The sequence below is a fragment of the Dromiciops gliroides genome, chromosome 5 (genome assembly GCF_019393635.1).
Source record: "Dromiciops gliroides isolate mDroGli1 chromosome 5, mDroGli1.pri, whole genome shotgun sequence".
Taxonomy (NCBI): Eukaryota; Metazoa; Chordata; class Mammalia; order Microbiotheria; family Microbiotheriidae; genus Dromiciops; species Dromiciops gliroides.
The window spans coordinates 167036986-167060751 of NC_057865.1; the positions used below are offsets into that span (position 1 = coordinate 167036986).

Sequence of the window (23766 nt, forward strand, 5' to 3'; positions counted from 1 at the left end):
GGCTCCTGAATGAGAATTTATTTGTGGGGTTCCTCCCGCCTTTTCTTCCAATATAATTCTATCTCATGCAGTTGCTTCTGATCAGAAATTAGAAGATTCTACCATATTCTAATACATATAGAAGCTCTCTCTAAAGCAGGAACCCAATTATCAGAATTTCATCTCATTAATCTAATTACCTCATTTCCCCCCCAGCCCCCTGTGATACATTAGCTACGTTTCCTGGTTGTCAGCAGCTATGCTCAACACGCAGCATTTGTGGGTCTTGCTCCCCAAATTACCTACGTACAATGAAGACTGGGCAGCTCTATGTTATTGCCTAATACCTGTTCCTTCCCTTTATTCCTGAAGGTATTTTTTCCTTGTCCTTTCATTATCTGTTTACTGTTGATCTCTGTTTTCCTATGTAGGCTCAGATTATTTGTTTCTCCCTCATCTGATTTCCTATAACTTTATCTCAATCTCTTCTTTATTTCCAATATTTTAATTTGTATTCTATGTTTATTTGCATATTTGTCGTCTCCCTCTAATAGACTGTATGCTTTCTAGAGTCAGGGATCCTTGTTATATAATAGTAACAAATTACATTTATATAGTTTACAAAGCCCTTTATCTCTACTGTCTCATTTGATCCCAGGAATGAGAGAGGAAGTATACTGGATGGAAAACTGTCCTCTTACAAGTAAGAAATGAGTTTCAAGTCCCACTCCAGAAATGCTCTGGTCGGGTGATCCTGTGCAAATCACTTCATTGCCGTTAATGATCTAGGAGAGCCTCTAAAGGCTTGAAAACTGCAAAGGAAGTTCTGACCTTTACTGATAGGGGGTGGGGTTCCTTATGCCAATGAAATACCCCTATCCCTTGGGGGCAGCTAGGTGGTGCAGTGGATAGAGCTCTGACTCTGGAGTTCCTCTGGAGGACCTGAGTATAAATCTCAACTTGGTGTGTGACCTTGGGCAAGTCACAACGCCACTTGCCTATCTCCATTGTACAGACAATAAATAAATGGTAGGATTTCAGAACTGGTGAGATGAAAGCTATCTAGTCCAACTCACACACCCAGGAATCCCCACTATGACATACCCAATGGGGCTTATTCACTTTCTGCTTGAGGATAGCCAAGGAGGGGGAATCTCCCACCTCTTAAAGCAGGCCATTCCACAGCTCTAAGTGTTAGGAATGGTTTCCCTGAGGTCAAGCCTAAATTATTCTCATCACAAATTCTGGGTTTTGAATCTGGAACCACATAGAACAAGTTCTTCAATAGTACAGTGCTTCAGACACTGCCTATCACGTTTCCCCTAGGTATTCTGGTTTCTTCGAACTATCCTTATGTCACAAACTCAAGGTCCTTTTCCAGCCTGGTGACCCTACCCTAGACACTCTCTATTCTCTCTTCAGGTCTCAGAAAAAGTGGTTCGTTCAGAGAGATTTAATAATTGGCTAAAGGTCACACCGTTAGCAAGTGGCAAAAAAAGGTCTTTGAATTGCCAGTCTAGGTTTACACTGTCACTTCTCTTCCACCAACTAACATGGTGCGTTGTGAATATTAGGAACTTAGTAACTGTTTATTAAAGGAATTAATTTTAAGTTCTTTACGGTTCAGCACTTTACTGTGCTCCCCCCACCCCCCAAATGCTTATTAGGCAACAAATTGTGGTTTCCAAGAAGTGTATATATCTACTTCCTCAACCTGCCTCTTAAATTCACTTTTCCTTAGATCTCCTCCCCCTGGATGGCAATAGATTTTAAAAAGCCACACTCACAGTGGTGACAAAAAAAGTAACACAAGGCAGCAAGAATCTGTCTTGAGTGCATTCATTAAATGCTTTCTATGGAACAATTAGGTGGTGAAAGCGCAGCGGCTTTGTGGTTTAGGAAATAAAATAATTGTAAACACAGAGAAAATTGCCTGCATTGACCAAACATACACAGGACTCTGGAGCCTGTGGTTGCTTGTCTGCCTGAAATGATCTTGGCTCCTGTGTTCCAACTGTGCAGGGAACATTGTGAGGAGGTAGAATAATTAAGCAATGACAGAGGCCTCATCATTATTAGCTAATCACAACTTGGGGGCATTAACAAAACACAGAGCATCTCTACTCCCATGGGGTCTAATTATTCCATGATAACCACACCTCCATTTTTAATTTATTCCCCAGAAGACTGGCTTTTGTGGTTTTTTTTGATAGAGGGGTGTGTGTGTGTGTGTGTGTGTGTGTGTGAGAGCGTGCGCATGTGTACACACAGGATCGATAGGGTGAGGAAAAGATGTTTGTGTTAGAAGATGACAGAGAAAAGGGTTTTGTGCTTTTTGATCTCATTCCTTGAAGAAATCTTTTCTCCTGTACATGGTATCTCTTACCTTTTTCCTGATCCAACTCAGTTCTTACACAGTTGGGAGCAGCATTAGTCTGATGAGAATAATGCAATTCTGCTGACAATTACTAAACAGGAGCCTGGACTCCAGGCCAAAGGAAGGCACAAAGTTTATAAGCTAGAGTTTGTGGTATGGTAGTTTGTAGTAGGGGATTATTCTAAAGTCAGACTTAGGTGAAATCTAAGCTTTTTAACGCCAAGCTTTGAAAGAATCAATTGATAGTGTTTTGTTTTGTTTTAAAAAGAAGTATTTAGATGATGCAGTATATAGAATGATGGACCTGGAGTCAGGAAGACCTGAGTTCAAATCCTGCCTCAGATACTTATTAGCTGTGTGACCCTGAGTAGTCTATTTTACCTTTATTGCCCTCAGTTTCCTCATCTGTAAAATGGGAATCATAATAGCACCCACTTCCAAGGATTGTTGTGGGGATCAAATGAGATAATATTTATAAAGTGCTCTGCAAACTTTGAAGCACTATTTAAGTATTATTATTATTACTATTGTACTTTATTGTTTTAATTTTGAATCACTTTTAGCCCTCCTTATATACTGCCCTTGGAAGTTAATATACAGGATGAGCCAAAAGTCACAATGTTTTAATGACTGTTTATAAATTTTTTTTTTCTATTTGTGAGATTTTATTTTTCATATGTATTATAAATTTATTTCCTATATATATTTTATATGATGCTATGGTATTGTAAATTTAAAACAAAAATAAAGGAGTTATTAAATATTGAAACTCCTTTGTGACTTTTGGCTCACCCTGTATAAATTACAAATCATATACAGATATTTATTGTTATATATTATTTAATTTATCATACACAACTGTTTATGTGATATATAAATGTATGTTAACACATAAACACATATAAATAAGTCCATAAATGGGCATGCACTATAACATCTTAATGCCCCAAACAGTTGCACAATGTCCTTCATTGCGCTTTCCCCATTTGTTTCCAAGGGCATGTCTGCACTGTTTTTAGGCAAGTTTTCCAGGTGAAAACCTGTTGATTACCAGTCTACAGGTTGGGTTTCTTGACCCTTGGCCTTATTTCAGTGCCTTTGAAGACAGGCAATGAAGTGAATCGGGGGCACATTGGGTCAAATGTCCAAAAAGACTTGCCTCGTGTACTAAGCTCAGTCTACATGAGTTTACAACAAGGGAAGTCAACCTGACTCCTCCTCCTCTGGGCTTTGGCTGTTCATGGTGTCTTTTGGGTGCTTTCCTATGTTTATAAAGCTCCATGCTGTTGGCACAGGATGCTCATGTGACAGAGACTCAGTGGCTTACTCGTGAGACCCGAACCTGGGAAGGAGAAAAGCCATCTTTAACTGGAACATTTCAAGTTCCTACTCACAATAGATTCCCGTCTTTCTTCCTAATGATAACCATCCATAATGGATCCAGTCACAGTGAGTGAAATGTATTCTTAGGGGAAAAAGGTATGTGTCAAGAGACTGACCTCCTTCCTCTTTGCCAAGAGGTGGGTCCCTAGGGTAGAAAGACCTCTGACTTGAGAGAGAGAGAGAGAGGGAGAGAGGGAGAGAGGGAGAGAGTGAGGGAGGGAGGGAGGGAGGGAGGGAAGGAAGGAGGGAGGGAGGGAGGAAGAGAGGGAGAGGAAGAGGAAAGGCAAACAACCCTTCAGTCCTGTGGAGGGTTTTCTATGTAACCCAGATTGCTAAGAGTCAGATCTTCCTTGGAATGTTATGTTCCCGTGGCTTGGCAGAGGGCAAAAGATCATGACGTGCAGATAGAGATTTCTGAAGCTGTGCATGCCAGTCTCAATCTGTTTAAGCAGGCAGTCCAGCAGGGCTGCCTCTATTGTAAATGGCCAACCACAAGCTTCTCTCGGGCTCCTTGCAGAGCCCAAATCCAGCACATTTCCTGAAATAAAAGCAAATAACTCTCCAAGGGCCTTGGTACATGACCCTGAATGGTGATAACTACAAGAAAACCCTGCTTGGATACTGTTATCTTGCTCCATTTAACCCAACAGTTCCATTTTGTCTTTGGTAAGTAGGCTATGTTGGTTTTGTAACCTCAAGTCAAATTTGAACTAATGTGGAAAATTCCCCTGTCAACGTCTTCAGCAATGCAACAAACAGGAAGAACTGGGGGAAGAGAGAGCATTTTCACTTCATTTGTACTCGTGCTTAATGAAGGGCATTATTTTCTCTCTGAAATTAGAATTGGGACAAGACACTTGTGTGCCCAGGCAAGGTCTGAAAATCACCCTCTCCCTAATTTGAAAATTGTGTGTCTTGTGTATTATCATCCACAGGAAGCTTTCAGCTTTCACTGTGGCCAATCAGTCAACAGACATTTATTTACTATGTGCCAGGAACTCCATGGATAGAAAGAAAGGCAAAAACACTTCTTGCTCCCCAGAAGCTCATATTCTAATAGGGAAAACATATGAAAATAACTAAGTATAGAGAAGGAAGATGATCTAGGAAGGGAGAGTATTAGCAGCCGTGGGACAAAGGAAAAGGCCTACAGAGGGTGGGATTTGAGATGAATCTCAAAGGAAGCCAAGGAAATTCAGAGGCTAACATGAGGAGGGAGAGCATTCCAGGCATGAGGTACAGGCAAATGCAAAGGCCTGGAGAGAAGAGATACACAGCACATGTAAGGAACAATAGGTAGGCCGTTGTACTACTTATGGGGGATATATACCTATGTGTCACGGAGAAGAGAATTTTCTGACATTAAAAATACATGCATTTATATTAAAAAAAAAACTAATAATTTTTCAAAGTATCTTTTGTGTTTCCTCTTACCCTAACCGTGAATGTGTTGTACCTCAGGCATCTGCCTACCTTGCCTATTGCTACACCTGGTTCAGTTTGGACTCCTTTTAGTTTCCTTATGTATGTATATTTTTAGGGAGGGTAGAGGGCAGGATCCATGCCTGAATCAAAAAATAATCCTATCTGGCACTTGAATAGAATCACAGAATTTCAAAGGCCATCTGGTTTGTCCTATATGTGAACAACAACAAAAACAACGATTCCTTCTATGTAACAGTTTCAGTCAAGATTACTTTTCTAATGACAAGGGTAACTGCAATTTCTCTGTTTAAAGAGAAATCTAGTGCTGTCTTGCTAAGGAGCTCAGAAATTCTGAACATGTCTCAGTGAAGAGGGCACAAGTATCAGAGGATTTATCTCATTTCACAAACATGAAAATGGAATTACAGATGAAGTGACTTACCCAAGATCACACAGTCTCTTGACTCCTGCTCACTGCATTAAAATGCATTAGAATGAATACAAAGGATAATGGCTATTGGAAGTCAGGCTGGTCAAAGAGTAATTGGCTGCTTCCCTTTAGTGGTCTTGAGACTTCTTCCTTCCTTTCCAGGTATGTACTTACCTTTTCCTCCCCTCTAAGCTGAGTGAAGTATGATCTAAATAGCTTACTGTCCAATTATATAGGACTTGAATGTTCCAATTTGGCTGCTTACGTGTTTTGCATTTACCTTATGCTGGAGGTCCCTAGAGAACAGGGAGCAGATTCATGTCATCCTCTTGGCACATTTCCTAGTTGGATTGAGCATTTCATAAAAAAAATGCTTTTTGAAGAAGATGATGATGATGATGAGAAAGACATACTAAGGATGAGATGATGAAAAACGTCTTCAGATGTGGTTATGGAATATGGTACTCATATACTATGTAGAGCGTCCCAAATGTCTTGGGACCCTTTATATAGGGGGGACTTATTTTGAGATCTATGCAAGCAACATGAATATGTAGTGAGTAAATATTCTGTGGATTTACTCAACTGTATATGTCAAAAACCAAAGCAACCCAGAAAACTTATTTAGATAGTGTGTTAGTGAAGAATAATTGTAACATAGCTCCTACTCTCATGGAAGGAATAAAAGAAATAAAACAAAAGAAATGAAAGAATAAACCAACTAGAACAGGTTTTTTAAAAATCCTACCCCAAAAGAAAAAACAAAGCACTGAATGAACTACTGGCTTCAAAACGCATGGCAGGATATTCTGCCCCAAAGGACTACAATAATCATAGCTCAGGGCAGAGGCAGAATTTACTTGCATAAAGCAAGTGAAGTGATGAACCATAAATATCTCTACCCCCTCAGGTGTGCAGCTTTATTAAGCTTTAAATTAGTTCAGGACTATTAAGGACTCTAGTCTCTTCTAGGTCAGGGGCGTCTCATAAACCATTTGAGGCTGCCCATCTAGCATTGGGAAGCCATGCTGTTGGCAGGAACTGATGACCCTTTGGCAGAGCAGGAAGCTGCAATGAATTAGAGAATCAGCTGTGGTTCTGACTATTTGGACCAGCCAACTTGTAATTTTCTCAAAAGTCTATCCTGGCTCTTCCAAGAAGCAAGTACCAAGAGTAATGCCACTTTGAAAGCCCCATGCTCTGTACAAGCATCAGAGTTCATCTCAGATAAGGGGAAGAATTTTAAAAAAAATTGTTATTATTGTTTGGGTAGTTTTTAAAAATTCACAGTATTTCAGAAACAGGGCAATTAGTATCCTGTTAAAAAAAGCCACTTATTAGGAAGGAAGGCTGCTTGTCTTTCCCCTTTAAACAAAGGTAGAGTTCCTTTTTCATAAATAGTTCTTTTCAGGATGAAAATACCTAAAAATTATTGTATACCATACCCTCATATTTAGATAATTTCTCTGAGAAACCACAATGTGGAAGTGCCAAGTTCACTCTTGATAGTAGCAAACCTCACTTTTTGTTCCCCTAAATTTTACCCTAAAGGTATGCCAGAGGCAGGGGCTTCTTGCCCTTCTTTCCTCTATGAGAAGGTTGTGAAACTCCAAGTTGAAAAAGGAGAAAAATGAACTGCTTTCTCCTCTAAATCTAACTCCTAATTTTTTTTTTATATTAGAAATAAACAAATTGTGAAAACTTTTCTAGGAGAGGGTAGGCATACAAGCCAGATTTCATTACAGCAAACTCCCAGGGTATGACTGATTTATTTTGCCAATCTGGAATTAAGTTATTTCTAATATTACTTTAAGTAAGTGGGTCATTGGATGGCATTGGGGATTATTTTCCTCAAAATGGGATTTCGCTTATAGTAAAGGTTATTTACTGTTAGCTCTGTTAATGTTGGTTAACAGAAGTGAAATGTCACGGCAATAAATCTTTCATGTGACCCCCAAAGTGATTCTAGTAAGAGACACACTTGGACACCACTTCTGGAGAGGAAGCAGAAAATGCTGAGAAAGGCAGCTCACCTGTAGGTAACATGCTGTCAAGTCTCTCTTATCTGTGGTAATGAAGGAATAGGGCAGTATTACAGCAAGGCTATATTCAAATCCACAGATAATCAAGACACCTCATTTTAACACTTGCCTTGTATTTTGCCCCTCCCCCAATGGCTTATAAGAGTGGCTTGGGAAGAGGAAAAGAGAGCATTTTACTTCCCTTCTCTCCAACTATGCAGTAAAGAAAAAAGGTGGGTAAGGAAGAAAATGGGGACCACAAGGGTCTGGATGAGTAAACCACAAATTAAACAGCTTGCATCATTGAGATGGCTACTATATGTAGATTAAGAATATTTTGTGAAGCAAAATGTGACCTTGCTTCATTCACATAACAATAATACCAGAAAGGGCACTTCTCAAAATTCTGTATTCGAGGGCAGGTGATTCTTTTGAAAATGAAATGGTCCTTTTAGTTGATCCAAGTGGAGAGAACACCACTTATTCTACAGAATGGCACCAAAGTAGTTTGCTAGTCAGCCTTCACAAGATACATTCAAACGTGGATCTGTATTGATTCATTCTGAAGAAAGCTGTCAGCCTAGAATATCCACCTACAAGTGATGGTTATTTTGGGGTCACCTGGGAACCAAATCAAAGACAGAGAGGTGGGTGTACTGGCCTGTAACAAAGTGTCACTATGACAGATTTGAACTGCTGACTGCAGAAATATGTATTGAACTGACCTGGGGCATAAAAAAGGAGGCAGCTGTTAAAATTTTCTCTGTGAACACTGTAACTTGCCAAAGAATCCTCCCTAGCTCTCAAGAAAACTTCCACATTTTGACAATTGGGGATTTGCTACAACAGCTTTAACGAATGATGTCTTGTGGTTCACCTTATCCTGAAATTTTTTTTTAAGATAATTGCTTCCTACAGAAAATTAGGATGGAAGGTGGGTTCATCTTAAACTTCATGCCAGGGGTGAATGGATAGAGAACTGGATTTAGAGCGAAGAAGAACAGGGTTCAAATCCTACCTTAGATATGTACTGGCTAGGTGTTCTTTTAACTTTTTCTGAAAAATGGGGATAATAATCAGAACACTTACTGATTGGGTCAGGGCAGCTAGGTTGGTGCAGTGGATAGATAGAGTGCCAAGCCTGGAGTCAGGAAGAACCGAGTTCAAATTTGGCCTCAGATACTTCTGGACTGTGTGACCCTGAGCAAGTGCTTTGCTGAACTCAAAGCATTCGGTAAAGGTCATTATTATTATTATGTTCTGAAAGGATTAAGATATCCATATAATTCTCAAACAGCATTATGGAAAGAGTCTGGTATATTACTGAATAAATGCAAGAATCACAGGGCTGAAAAGTATATTTAAGGTATTCTTCTGATTTCAATCAGGCCTACTTCTCACTTATTTTTATAGTTTCCATATATTATGTCATTTGAGTCTCATGACAATCCTTTGAGCTAAGTACTATAAGTATATTGAACTCATTAAGCAAATGAATAAACTGAGGCTAAGAGGTCTGGACAGCTAGGTGGCACAGTGGATAGAGTGCCAGGTCTGGAGTCAGGTAGACTTATCTTCCTGAGTTCAAATCTGACCTCAGATACTAGCTGTGTGACCCTGGGCAGATCACTTAACCCTGTTAGCCTCAGTTCCTCATCTGTAAAATGAACTGGAGAAGGAAATGGCCAACTGTTCCAGTATCTTTGCCAAGAAAACCTCATATGGGGCCATGAAAAGTCAGGGGTCACACCTGAAATGACTAAACAACAATAGGGGTTAAAAGACCTGTCCATGCTAATATAACCAGTAAGAGTCAGAGGTAGGATTTAGACTCAGCACTCATTTCATTGTACTGCACCATTTAAAGACTTGGGATCTTGCCTGGAGAATTCCATCCTTTCCTAATGATCTACAATCTCTCCTTACTCCTTTCCATCCTACGGGCTACTACTAGATTCATCTCTTTAATGAGCAGTTCTGATCATGTCAATTATCATTAGTGGTTCTCTACTGCCTATTAAATAAATTCCAAATTCCTTAAACTGTCATTCAAGGTTATCTGCAATCTGGTTTCAACCTATCTTTCTTGACTTAGCTCAAATTACTTGTCTCATTTCCATGCTTTACACTCCAGTCAAACTGGACTATCTGTAAGTTTCCTGATCATTTCCCATGCTTCTATCCCTCTATACATTTACCCATATAATCTTGCATATCTGGAATACCTTCCTATTATCTCTGTTTTCCATCCTTCTAGGCCCAATTCAGTGCTTCTTCCTATATGAAGTTTTTTTCTTCTTCTCAGAAGCACCCTCAGTACAGTAACTACATTTCCCCCCATCTTTGTAGCTCTCTCAGTGTCATAGTAGGTACTCAGTAAATATTTGTTACAAGAACTGGCATTTCTATTCTATTAAATGAGGAAGAGTGGAAGAATGGCACCAGCATTAAGTGCTTACACTGTGCTAAGTGCTTTACAATTATTATCTCATTTGATCCTCAGAACAGCTCTGGGAGGTAGGTGCTATTACAATCTCCATGTTACAGTTGAAGAAACTAAGGCAGATGGAAGTTGACTTTTCTAGGGTCAAAGAGCTAGTAAGTATCTTGAGGCCAAATCTGAACTCCCGTCTTCCTGATAGAGCCCAGTGCTCTATCCTGAAAAGAGTACTGAATTTGGAATAAATAAATAACCTGCTTCAACTCCCAGCTCTGTCACTTAGTGTGTGACCTTAGGCAAACTACTTAACCTTTCTGGGCCTCAGTTTATCTGTAAAACAAAGGAGCTGACTGAGAGAACTTCTTAGGTCACTCCAGCATCAATTTGTGGTCCTTTGGTTTCCGGGGGTGGAGAAAAAAATAAGAGAGAATCACCACTCTTTGTTCCTTGCTTGTCACAGTTATTCACACTGGGCAAGTTGATATGCCTAAACCTGGTCATAAAATTATTCAATTTTTTTACCCAATCCCCACCCCCTCCCCCTACAATGCAATAGAGACAAATGGCTTTTTGGTAAATGAATCACCTCTCTTCCTATAGAGTGAGTTTCTCTTGATACTTATGAGTTTACCCAGAGAATATGAATAGACAGATAAAATAAGGGGTGATGAATGATAATAAGTATGAATGATAATAAGATATAAGACTGGCAAGCAACAAACTCAAAAGTGTGAAGGTTACAGAATGATTTCTTCTTTCTTCTTCCCATTGCTCATTTGGTTGCTGAACCCACTGTTGATTTCCCCCCCTCTCTGCTAAACTGTGAAATTGCATATGTGTGCATAAAATCTTTAAGTTGAAATCACTCATTTGCTATCACCAAGGTGGACTTGACTGGCACTAAATCCCATTCAGCCTTTGTTTTCTAAGCTCAGATAGCTGGAAAAGAACTGCAACATTTACTTGAAAACTGACATACATGAAGCATCTGAAAAGCAGAGAATACTATAAAACTGGGGGACAAAAAGTATTACCCACAATTATAAGTTAAAGCTATTTGAAAAGGAAAGTACTTCATATGCACAGAATGAGGAAAAAATCACTTCCACATAGTGAAGTGCCTTCTACCATCAAAAAAATTATTTATGATTCTTGTATATACCTCATTGAATCAACTCAGAGGGGCAAATGAGGAACTTTAAAATATCCTTATTTTAAACAAAAAGAAATAAAAGAGAGAAAGTTCACCAGGAAGAAGCAGTGTACCAGATGCAACAATAAATGGGACAGACTGAAAATTATTTTTTTTAGACTTGTTTCCCTAGTTCTCCCAGACTGGAAGTGAGTGCATCGGCCATCCCTGGACCCCATCCTCTTACTGATGAGTATGGGAGCTTTGACCTGCTGTTTCTCACCTGTGCTAATTCTACCCTACTTAGGCAGCTGGTGGCTCTTCTTCCGAGAGGCTCATCATGTTGGTGTCAGACTTGATGGGGACACCCAATTAGCCTAGGCCAGGGCTTCTTAAACTTTTCCCACTGGCAACCCCTTTTTGTTTGAGAAATTTTTACTCGACCCCAGGTATATAGGTATATAAAATAGGTATACATAACTTTTTACTGTTGCCCATTTTTTGCAACACCCCCCCCTCCACACACACACACACACACACACACACACACACACACACACACACACACACATTCAGTGGGGTAGCAACCCACAGTTAAAGAAGCTTTGGCCTACTCCAGTGCAGTTCAGAGCTCCCAAACTCAAGTGATCCACCAGCCTCATTCTTATCAGCAGAACAGATCACAGACATGTGCCACCATGCCCAGCAGAAAATTCCAAAGAAATACTGAAAGTCACTACTCTGCTGTCACTCATAACTCTCAAAATACTTTAGGAAAACACACTAATCTTCACCTTAAGAAAATAGGTAACAGTGACCATTATTTCCTCTCAGCTATAGCAACACTACACAATGATTCTCTTTATATTGAGTCCCAGAAACTCATTCCTCAAAAACAAGTTCAAATTTGGCTAAGAAAAATGACCAATGAATTAATGAAATAGGAGAGAGTAATGTAAATAAAGGAAACAATTATCATATCAAAATATAAGACAAGAAAGTTGATTAAGTGAAGCTTCAAAAGACCTGTGAGGAACCCACGAAAGACATAATATGCATTTACCTGGTTTTTATTCTTTCATGATTTAATTTTCAATTTTATTCACTACCATCTGATAATTGCATGAAACAGTTACTCTAACCATGGGCAATTTAAACAATTTAAATTTTTATTTCAAGGCCAAGAGACAAAAAGAACCTATTTATTGCCTGAGGGGATTTTTACAAAAATGAAAGCTTAATCTTTCATGTTTTTTAAGCAAAGGCTGTTTAAAATCATTTATAATAATGCTTTAGGGAGACTTTTCCTGGGCATGCAAAATTTAAATTATAAATTTACAATTATAAAAAAAATTAATAGTTTGGGGGATTGTATTGTCCCTCTCCTTTCTGGATGAATTTGGCTGCAGCTTAAGAAGTGGTATTTAAAAAAAAAACAGTAAGTTTTAAAATGACAGAATTCTCAGAGGGACTTAAAAAAAAAAGGTCACAATGCCATTTAACAGTTCTACTGGTTCATCTTAATGTTATAGAATTTAGTCCTGTTTATTTGTTTTAAAAATAAATAATGGTATTAACCTTAAGAGCCATTTCAAAGTGGAATATATTATATAAAATCTCCTGGACTCACTGGAGATCCATGAACACTACCAAGCACATTTTCTGGGGCTTTGACTTAGCCCCCGATGGAAATTAGACAAACAATTTACATTCACTTAAATGCCACATTTTTTAGTTACACTTAAGAAAAATAATTGAAATGCAGATTTAAATTGTTTCTGCTACCATTGCTCAGTTTTAATGGGAAATATTTTCAGCTATTATGCAGGGCTTTCCTGCACAAAGGAGAGGGGGAAAATCACTTAGAATAATACTCCAGTTAACAGAATACACAGAAGGGTAGAAAAATTACTTTGAGGTTAAAGTGAAGGACACTTTACCAGGGTGGTTTCTCAGTTAATAAGAAAAGAAGGAAGGAAGAAAGAACATACTTTTTCCTTTTGCTGTCCTCTCCAGGAACCCTTTCCAACTGGGTTCTTCTTGACAGGAGAGTTGTTACTGCACACGTTAGATGGGTTCACAAAATATTTAACTATCATCCCTTTTGGACAATAGTTACCTTATGCCGTGGAGTGAAATGAGCAAAAGAAAATGGATTTGGAAAGGGGTGTCTCAGGTCACAGAACTGGGCTACTAAGATGACTTGGATGAGAATATAATGTCTACACTGGTGATTCTTAATCTTTAAAGAACTATGGCTGTCTTTTAGTATTGATTCTGATTCTCTAGAACCTCAGGCAATAAATAGGCCAGGGTCTTCTGCTCCCAAGGATGCTACTGATTGAAATAAAGCATGCTGTGATGACTGAAACAACTCAACAGTTAGAAGAGTTGGTTTTTTTAAAAAAAAGTTTTTATTTCATCTCCTCTTTAAAAGGAATCACAGCATGATTCTGTCAGTCTTGTCTCAACACTGGGCTGCTATTCTGGGCACAAAACAGAGTGAAACCACACCTCAAGGTCTACAAAATTCAGCAAGGAGAAAAAAAAGTGAGAACTTTTTGGATGTTTGTGTAAACTCTAGTGTCTAAGCAGCACCTATGTCAGCATAGAACTGGTAATATATACAGGACATGAAAGAAGGACATTTACTTGTATGATAAAGGGACAAAGTTTTTGAGGAAAAGAAACCCAACCTCACAAAGAGGCATTCGAGTATATTTTCAATAGTGCTTTAATATTTATGAAATTTTACACTCACAAACTCTCATAAATGGCTAGTACAAGTATTTGGGTTCCCTAAAAATATCACTAAATCTAAGTTGTTTGCTTGTTTTTAAGATCCCAGCTCAGAAATCTATGTTCCTATGATCCCATTGTCCTCAGTATAGAGGGATGGGAAACTATGTCTCAGAGAGGTTAAAGGGTATGACCATAGTCATGCTGGCAGAGTCAGTTTGAACCTGGAGCTTCTAAGTGCATAAGTTTCTTATTACTCCACAATAGACTTTGGTAAATGAAACCTGACAGGTTTTGCTGGAATCACATTAGAATAATTTGAGCTCTTACAACAGAATAAGGAAATGGGTAATGATTTTTTTTTTCTTAAAAAATTGTCTGAAGTACTGAAAAGGGTGGCCATCTGAATCTGTGCACAGAATATTAAAGATAGAAAGGAGGGACAGCTGGGGTAAATTTAAGGGGAAGAACCTAATACAGACAACCAATAATTCAATTTACAAAAAAAATGGGATTTAAATAAAGTTTTATTTTGGGGGGGTTATTATAGAAGGGACAGTATGTTCTATAAAAGTACCTTGGGGCAATGTCAGACAATACTCTTGGACTCCCAGCTAATGCAGTGAATCTTTGAATTTATAATCTCTGGACCTCTCCCTCCTGTGTATCCCTCCCCCTTTAAGATTTTTTGGAGGAAAAAACCCAACTCAAACTTTGTTTCTAAAAACAAATGAAAACGCAGCCATCCTTTCCCATGTGGTTTCTTAGCCATCCACCAGAAACACCCATCCTGGGATATGAGTGGGCACCATTTGTTGTATGGACCCCGATGGAGGCTCTCTGCCCTGAAAAACTTGGAAATTGAGGAATTTCTCTTACCAGGACTCGTGAGGGCTCCCAGGGCACTACTTGTTGTGGAGAGAGGGTTTGCATTGGTGGTGGTAGCTGAGGTTTGGGCAGCAGCCGCAGCAGCAGCCAGTGTTGCCAGATTCTGTAACTGTAAAGCGTTCATGCCTGTAATGGAAAACAAAAGTAGAGCTTTAGCAATAGGTTTATGGTTAGGAGAGGTTCGACTTCTTTGCTCAGTCTCCTAGGCAGAGGAGGCTTCTAAAAAATGACCATCATTCCCATATGGTGAGCAGGGCATATTCTTTGCCCACTGATTTTTACCACTCCCTCAGGCCTTTTTTGTTATACACAGCCAACGCTAAATTTTGATAGTCCTTTTATTTGCTGTACAGAGAGCCACAGTGTGGATGGCAGCTGCGCCTTCTTTATTCCCTTTTTTCCACTGGAAGCAAAACTTCAATAACTGAGATGCTATTAGCCTCACAGAACGACTTCCTCCACTGTTTGGGGTATAGTGAAAAATTCTAGGTAAATCTGACCAAATAAAAAGTATATGAGTTGATGTGCTTTATCAAGGGCACCATCTCAATGTATGACCAGCTGAAAATGCCTGCCTTACTCAGGCTACTCCCAATAATCCGACTTCATCCATTGGTACAAAGAGACAAAAGAGGGTAGCTCCCTCAGGTAACTCCCACCACTCTGCTCCTGATTATAGTATACAGGGAGCTAAGTGGTATAATGGAAAGAGTGCTGGACTTGAGGCAAGAAGACTTGAGTTTGAATCCCTCTGTAAATTATGTGCCTGTGGTCAAGTCATTTAAACTGTGAGCCTTAGTTTTCTCATTTGTAAAGTGGCAATGTAATAATAGCAACTACTTCACAGATTGTGAGGGTCAAATTGGAAAACACAAAAAAAAGCTCTGTAAATCTTCAAGTTCTATATTGGGTGACTTTGAGCAAATGACTTAATCCCTCTGGGTCTCAGTTGCCTTATCTAGAAAATGAAATGATTATACTAGATCATCTCACCAAGTTAAAGGATGAAGGGAAAGTCTTTCTACACCAGAGGTGTCAAATGTGTGGCCTGCATGTTGTTCATAAACTCTCTTGTACAGCTTCAACCAGATTAAATTGTAATTGGGAATAATTTAATGAAATATATAAAAATACAATGAAGCAAAGATAATGTCAATATGTGGTTTTCTAAATTAAAATATGACCTGTAGTTGGGTCTGACTCACTGTATGTAACCCCATTTGGGGTTTTCTTGGCAGAGATACTAGAGCAGTTTGCCATTTCCTTCTCCAGCTCATTTTACAGATGAGGAAATTGAGGCAAGCAGGATTAAGGGACTTGCCCAGGGTAACACAGCTAGTAAGTATCTGAGGCCAGATTTCAACTCAGAAAGATGAGTCTTCTTGATTCCAGGCCCAGTGCTCTATCTACTGTACCACCTAGCTGCCCTACCTTGGGAAGTAGGTACTATCATTTTCTCCATTTATCCCCATCATTTTAGAATGAAGAAACGGAGGCAAACAGAGGCTATAGTGACTTGCCCAGGGTAGCATCCAAAGCCGCATCTGAACTAGGGTCTTAACTTTGGTCATATTCCAGAGTTTAGCACATGACAGAAGCAAAATGTCACTTTTCTCCATGACATGGCACAGGTACTTCTAAAAATTCCAACCAAACTTTAAGATTAAATGTCACCTAAACCTGTAGAAATTCCAACCATCCTAGAAAAAAATTGAGAATTTTCCACTTCCCTAACCTACTGGGATTAGCATTTGGAAGATGTGAAGGAAAAAAGTGAGAAGATGGGAGCAGGAGTAAGGAAGGGAAAGAGGAAACAGAACCTGCCAAGTGGAGGGTTTGTGCTCAGATAGACACTGGTTTCTACCAGTGGCCAGGTGCCTAGACTCTGATTCCTTGAAAATATCTCCAACGGTGTCGGCTCCAAGAGAATACACAATAGAAAGTAAAATAAGTTATATTTCTCAGTCTTGAGTCCAATGGGAAGAGGGGCAAGGGAAGGGGATAGCATTAGGAGGTAGGTTCTCTTATTATTTTCACTTTACAAATGAGAAAACTGAGGGTGGAAGGAAGGGATGGTTGGGGGTGGGGTGAGAGGAAGAGACAAAGAGAGAGGACAGCTTGCCAAAGCTCTTCAGTCTTCTCTTTGACCTTTTGCCTTCTCTTTCCCTAAATTACCTAAAATCTGTTCCTAAAATTCCCTTCCATCAGGTTGTTTAGAGGAAAGGGCTTTGAAAACCTTAAAGTGCTATCCAAATGTGAGTGATTTCCATCCATCACAGGAGCTTGTGTGTATCCATTCACATTTACCTCAACTACTAGAGTTGCTCTTTTACAGCCTCACCCCGCATCCTTGCTGACCTGCTTACAGGATACTGCTGAGTACCTTGGCTACTGCTGCCTCAATACCGTCACCTCTGGGACAGAAATATAAGTAGTGGATGGCTCATTGGATCCTCACAGTTCCTTCATAGTTAAAGAAACAGGAGAAAAAAAGGTTAAGGGACTTGCCCAGGGTCACACAGCTAGTAAATTTTTGAAACCAGATTTGAACTCAGTTATTCTCGAGTCCAAGTCCCTAAGTCTATCTACTATGTTATTTAGGAAGAAAAACAACAAGAACACCACCGTGCAGTATTATCTGCATCTTATAGAGGAGAAGACTGAAGCTTAACAATAAGAAGTCATTGGCTTGTGATCATGTAACTAGTAAGTAGCAGAGGTAGAACTCAATTTTAGGTCTCTGAATTCAGGAATATTTTCACTTTATCACATTAAGACAGGGATGCCAGTGTTATCTGCTTCACTTTTTTTTTTTTAATCTTCAGTGAGTTTCTCCATTTACCTTCAGTTACATGTAGACAAAAACTTTGCACATAAGTGTTTTTAACTTAATCTGGACGGTGCTTTGGACCAATAGGATGTATGCAAGATTATGGGTTAAGATATAGAATGAGGCCAAATGGTCTGTGCAATGCTGGAATCTGTTCCTCGTCTTCACTGTATAATGACAAACCAGGCACTTAAGAACAAAAGGTTAAAAAGTCTACCTCCTGGGGCAGCTAGGTGGCGCAGTGGATAAAGCACCGGCCCTGGAGTCAGGAGGACCTGAGTTCAAATCCGGCCTCAGACACTTAACACTTACTAGCTGTGTGACCCTGGGCAAGTCACTTAACCCCAATTGCCTTACCGAAAAAAACCAAAAAAAAAAAAAAAAGTCTACCTCCTTCTCTAACATTACTTAAGCTATCTTTTACTCTTCTCAAGGTGGTGGTATTGGATTCCTCCTCTAATCCCTGTATGACCCCCAGCTACCATAGGTCATGGATTTGGACTTTTTTCAGCATTCTCATATTAACACAGGTCCCCCTTCTCCACAATCATTATGCCGGTATGGTTAAGTTTCTTCCAACATTGAGCTCTGACAGCATTTGCATTGACTTGGGCATTTAGGATTGAGGCAGAGATGGAAAGAGATAAGGGAGAGATATAATTAGAGCTTCTGAGAATCTATAAGATATAGTCCGTGGGCCAAGAACAAAAGAAAAATAGTATTTTCCCTTATGCTATGTCTCAAGACAGTTACTTGTTACTACCTATAGCCTTAGCTGAACATTCTGAGACAAAATGTCAAAGACACGTGAGTGTAGGAGAACAAAATGGAGGAAAATGTACAGAGGTTGCTACAGCTCCTAGCAAGCTCATACAAAGTAAGATAAGTGACCATTTATATGTTAAAACCTGGGGATTCTGGATTCAGAGTGTGGGGGAAGGGCAGGAATATCCTCTCTTCATTCCTCTTTATTCCTCCTGACATTTTCTCCAATTATCCATCCATGAAAATTAATAAGGCTCTGAGTCCAAAGCCTTTTGTCACTGGGTGAGAATCTTAAGTGAAAAGGACAAGTTGTAGCATTATTTCGTGTTTCCTTAAGGTGAACTGCATTTCCTGATAACAGATGCATTTGGGACTCTGTGAATGTACTTGTACCAAAAGATTTTCGGACCCCTTCACTCTGAGCCAGTTTCCTATCTCTCTATAATGGGGATGATAGGATCATAGGAACTTAGATTTCTTTTTCCTTTGAGTAAAATATGAAGAAATATGATGTCATTATTTCTATATATAATCTATTTGGCACTCACCTGAATGAAAATATTGGTACATAATCAAATTTCTAGGAGGCAGTATACTGCTCTGAAGTCTTGTTTCATCCTCATCAAAGGCCTATTACTGTTTGTAAAAGGAAACTTAAAGTTTAGGGAGCACCCCTCTACTCCTAGAAAATATATTAAGGTGACGGTCAATCTAAGAACAGGGACATTCTTTGGTTAAAACAATCAAAAGCAGTTCCTTTCTCTCTACCCTTGACTAGACTGAATGGCTACAGGAAGACTGAGCAACTCCACGAGTACACCTCCCAATATTAACATTTTGACACCTCTGAATAGTGAAGCAAATCCTAAAATTGAATTTTATACCCTTGTTTGATATGGACTGACTTTGTCTTAGATTCCTGATTACTTTAAAAGAATCTAAGTAGAAATGGTTTGGGGCAAAAAGAATTCCAAGAAAGGGGAATGAACTGTCCTTGGTGTGTGTTCTCATTCTCTTCTCTCCTCTTTCTCTCTCTCTCTCTCTCTCTCTCTCTCTCTCTCTCTCTCTCTCTCTCTCTCTCTCTCCCCCCCCCTTCCTTCTGCTGTAATCATGCTGGTAAAATTAATAAATTTGTCTCCTCTAAGCTTATGACAAAATTCAGAGCACTGGGATCTTATTCCCTAAAATAGAAGGGACTTTAGAGACAATTTAGTCAAATCTCCTAATTTTATTGATTATGAAAATGAGGCCTAAGGTATACAGATGCTGAGTCCAGTGCTCTCTGCTCTAAGGCATTTATATATTTTATCGACTTCTAAGTTCTTTCTACCAGACACACCCTGAAAAGCTATATGAAGAGAAAACATATATCCCCTAAGTCTTCTAGACTCAGAGAGAAACCTGGGCTTCTCTTACCATCTTACTCAAATCTTCCCCATTTTGGAGAATTTTTCAAGCAATTTTGAGTGCCAGGAACAAGGATAAAGGATGAGAGAGAGAGAGAGAGAGAGAGAGAGAGAGAGAGAGAGAGAGAGAGAGAGAGAGAGAGAGAATGAATATGAATATGAATTCCTCAAGGAAAGAAAATTTTGTAAAAATCACAAGAAGAACCAGCTAAGAAAGCTTTCCAGGTTGAATGACATCATTCTATATTCTCATTCCTCATGTCTAAGTAGGCCATCCTCTTTTAAATCATTCTTCTCTATTTCACCACATTATCTATTTCTTTTGTACCAACAGTCTCAGAATCTCCGCTGTTCTCTCTTCTGGGGGTAAGAGCTCCCCTTTACTTACTAAATCTGAATCATGTCTCTGTAGAAGAGTCAGTTTTGGGGTGGGGGAAGGTGCCACAAGTCGTTGAACAGCATTGCTGCTGTGGTTATTTAGTTTGGACATTTCCTTTGGAGCTTTCTAAAATGTATGTATGTACATGCAGGGTCTATTCCTGTTCCTTTCCCACCCTTTCACCACCTCCTTCCCTTGGCAGCTTACTTTTCACCTCCCCAGTCCCACTTTCTGGCTCTCTCACTACTTCTACACAAAAATCTTAAACACCAGACACACAGTGGACTAGTCATCACGGCAGGAAGCTGCTATAGCAAAAACTTGCTATGCAGGAGAAAGAAACGAAAATAATGCCTGAAAGTATGCTCATCTCGGAAAGAGTACCTTTTCAAATGAGAGGTAGCATCCTTTCCACCTTCTGAGTAAGAAGAAATTGCTACAGTTCTTAGGAGTTTGACAATACTAGAATTGGAAAGTGAATTAAAAAAAAAATCAGGTCTTGTAGGTTAAAATGTTATGATGAATTTCACCAGAGTGCTGATACCAATTTGGTAAAAAGTTATTAATACAAAATTTCATCTTTCATTTAGTTATTTGGCAAATGGAGGAGGGGGGAAGCCCAATACCAAACAATGAAATTATGTACAAAAACAATCGCATAATATTCTTTCTTGAAACTTAAGATTTAAAAAAAATATTTATAAGGAGAAGGGCATGAAAATTTAATTTAATGTTCACCTTAGGTAATTTTGTGTCTTATTGTTCATGGCAATTACCATAAATCTGCATATCAATAAGGAAGAACAGATGTCAGTTGTTACAAGTGCTTGCCAATCAGGTCTGTTAAAAAGTGACAGATGGGTGGTTATAGAACATTCTCATAAGGCCTATTAGTACATTTGTAGGAAATTTCTGTAGTGTTGGACTATCGCAGATAAAGTTCTGTAGAACGGGGGATGAGTGAGTGCAAGATTATACTTTATCAGTTTGGGTTCTGTCCCCAGTGTAAGCCTCTCACATCAGGGAATAGTATTGAGTCTCTTCTCTCTTCCACACTTCCCCACCACTTCCATTTCCAGTTCCTCAACTTATTACACTAAAGCATTCTTCTTGAAGAACCAGTACTGACTTGCACTGTGTGTGTAGAAGTTTGCTGTTTTCTTAAAAAAAAAAAATCAAGTTTTCTCATCATGAAATTGTTTTGAGTCTTTGGATTCCACTCATCCTGGATTTGTTTTGATCAATATCACGTACATGCGAACTTAAACCACAAAAATAGATTTAATGTAACTTCTACTAAAGTAGTAGTTTTTAAAGTGTGGTCTGGAGTCCCTTTGGGTGTCCTGGAAACCTTTCTGGGAGTCCATGAGGTCAAAATTATTTTCATAGTTATACTAAAATAATTCAGTTTTGAATGCGGTAACTATTCAGAGGTATATCTCACATGAACAAAAGCTCTTTGGGGAGGAGGGCCCCTCGATGTTACTTAAGAGTATAGAGAGGGCCTGAGATCAAAAAGTTTGAGAACTGCTTTATCAAAGAATGCTAAAGGATACTTTCTCTTCACCAGTAGCTCTGGAATCTCTGCTGTTCATTTAATAAGTTTCTTCTCCTTAGCCCCTCTACTCACCAATCTGAATTTGGATTCATCAATTTCGAGTTGGTTCCCAGAACTTGGGGGATGCAGCTTTCTCATTAACATTTCTGTCCTGCTCTTTCCGAGCAGCAGAATGAGAGTCAAGTATATCCAAGGTTGTGACTCACATAAATGGACAGACAACTCAGTACTTTGCTTCAGGCAAACCACTGCAGTTTAGTTTCCAGGCCCTCGATTGATTGTTGCCTGCAAAGTCACCTGAAAATGCTGAAACAGAGCAGTCTTTCCTCAAGCCTGGTTTGGGGGTTGGTTAGAAGGGTAGCAGCAGAGGCAAAGGAAGGCTGAGTGTGGTAGCCTGAGGCAGGAGAGGGTTGGCACTATACATGGTCCTGGGAAGGCATCAAGGTCAGCTCTCTCATTTTATAGGACAGGAAACAGAGAGCCAGGGAGATGATAGGTCGAAGATTTGGAGCTGGGAGGAATCTTCGAGGCCACTAGTTCACCCTTACTCTCATTTTATTTACGAGTAAACTGAGATTTTTGAGTGTCTTGCTTAAGATGACACAGGGTGGTCTAAATGGCAGGTACAGGATTTGTATTTATTTTTGTACTTATATAACATGTTCTTGATGCTTTCCTGTGAGATAAAACATGTTATAAAGAAATTAAGCGACAAGCCAAAGATAAAATCAATTCCCTTTCTCCCCAGAATCTTAGCAAGACATCACAAGCTGGGGCCCTTTTCGAGGTTTCAGAAATTCCAATAAACCAGACATCGAAGCTACTGAAGAAATGGGAAAGTTTGTAGCAAGTTTTGTTTCGTGAGGGGGGGGGGGACCTCAAAGGAAATATAAAGCGAATAAATAAAAGTACCTAAAAGCTTTCAGTTCCCAAAGATTTGATTTCAACCCATTTTCTGCTTTTAGGTTCTATATTTAATATATGCTTCCCTTTTCACCAAAGAATAAAGGATGTTTAAAGTTAATTATAAATTGAAAGGGTAAGAATGAGATTGAAGGGGAAAACATATCTCATGTCTCCTGATTTTTATTGATACAATTACTTAGTGTCTCGTCGTTGGAAAATTATTTTCTTCTTCCTGTGGTTTTATTTTCTACCCAAACAGGCAAGCGCTTTACTGTGTAGGAACTAAGCATTTTACACTTTGGTTATAAACCTCTCAGTCTCCTGAAAGATGGACGATTATGGTGTGAAAGCTTGCATATAACAAAAATACTGTTGGCTTCAAAAAAGACATTTCACTTTCTTTGCTGAAATTCTCCGAGCCGGGCCACTTAAATTTTATACATTGTATTCCATTATGGAGGTCCTTAGTGAATTGAACATATGCCCACTGACATCATGTATCAATAATCAACATGTATTTTTCCTCCTTAACAACTTGGTTTATTTGAATTGATTCTTTTTGTATTTATCCTGTTTATACTGATATATGTTTTCATATATTTATTGTACTAGTTGTCTCATGTGAGAGAGGGTAATTACGCTCTTTGAGAGTAGGTATTGTTTTACTCTGTTCTTGCCCATGCCTCAAAGACTCTCTTCCTTCACCATGCAGCCAGAGCACCACCCTTCTTGGTTTCTCAACTGCTAGTGCGCTCAATCTGTTGTCTGTCTGACCTCTCTCTCTCTCTCCCATCTCCTCTCCCTCTCTGTCCTTGTTTGTCTCCCTCTCTCCCCAAATTATAATATACATAATTACATTGTTTTAATTTAAATTTATTCCCTTTATATTAATTCTGTGTATTCTTAACAAATGTACTTGTCTCCACTAGAGTGTAAACTCTTTGTGCTTTGGGATTATTTTATTCTTCATATTAATACCCCCACTGCCTAGCACAGTGGTTGCCACACATCAGGTGCTTATTATTGGCTTGTTGATTGATTGACTGATCTACCAATTGATCTTCTGGGTGCCTGGTACTGTGTCTTAGGTGTGTCTTGTTTCCAAAAT

The 23766-nt window shown here is 39.1% G+C and overlaps 1 protein-coding gene across 15 annotated transcripts in view; it reads right to left on the minus strand.

The window, feature by feature from the left end:
• Positions 1–23766, minus strand: part of CELF2 (CUGBP Elav-like family member 2) — a 1044777-nt gene that overhangs the window by 44536 nt on the left and 976475 nt on the right. For all 15 annotated transcript variants that reach the window (XM_043965366.1, XM_043965376.1, XM_043965377.1 and 12 more), the window contains one exon: positions 14806–14940. In XM_043965366.1, coding sequence (XP_043821301.1) covers positions 14806–14940 — 135 coding nt within the window. The remainder of the gene's footprint in view (positions 1–14805; positions 14941–23766) is intronic.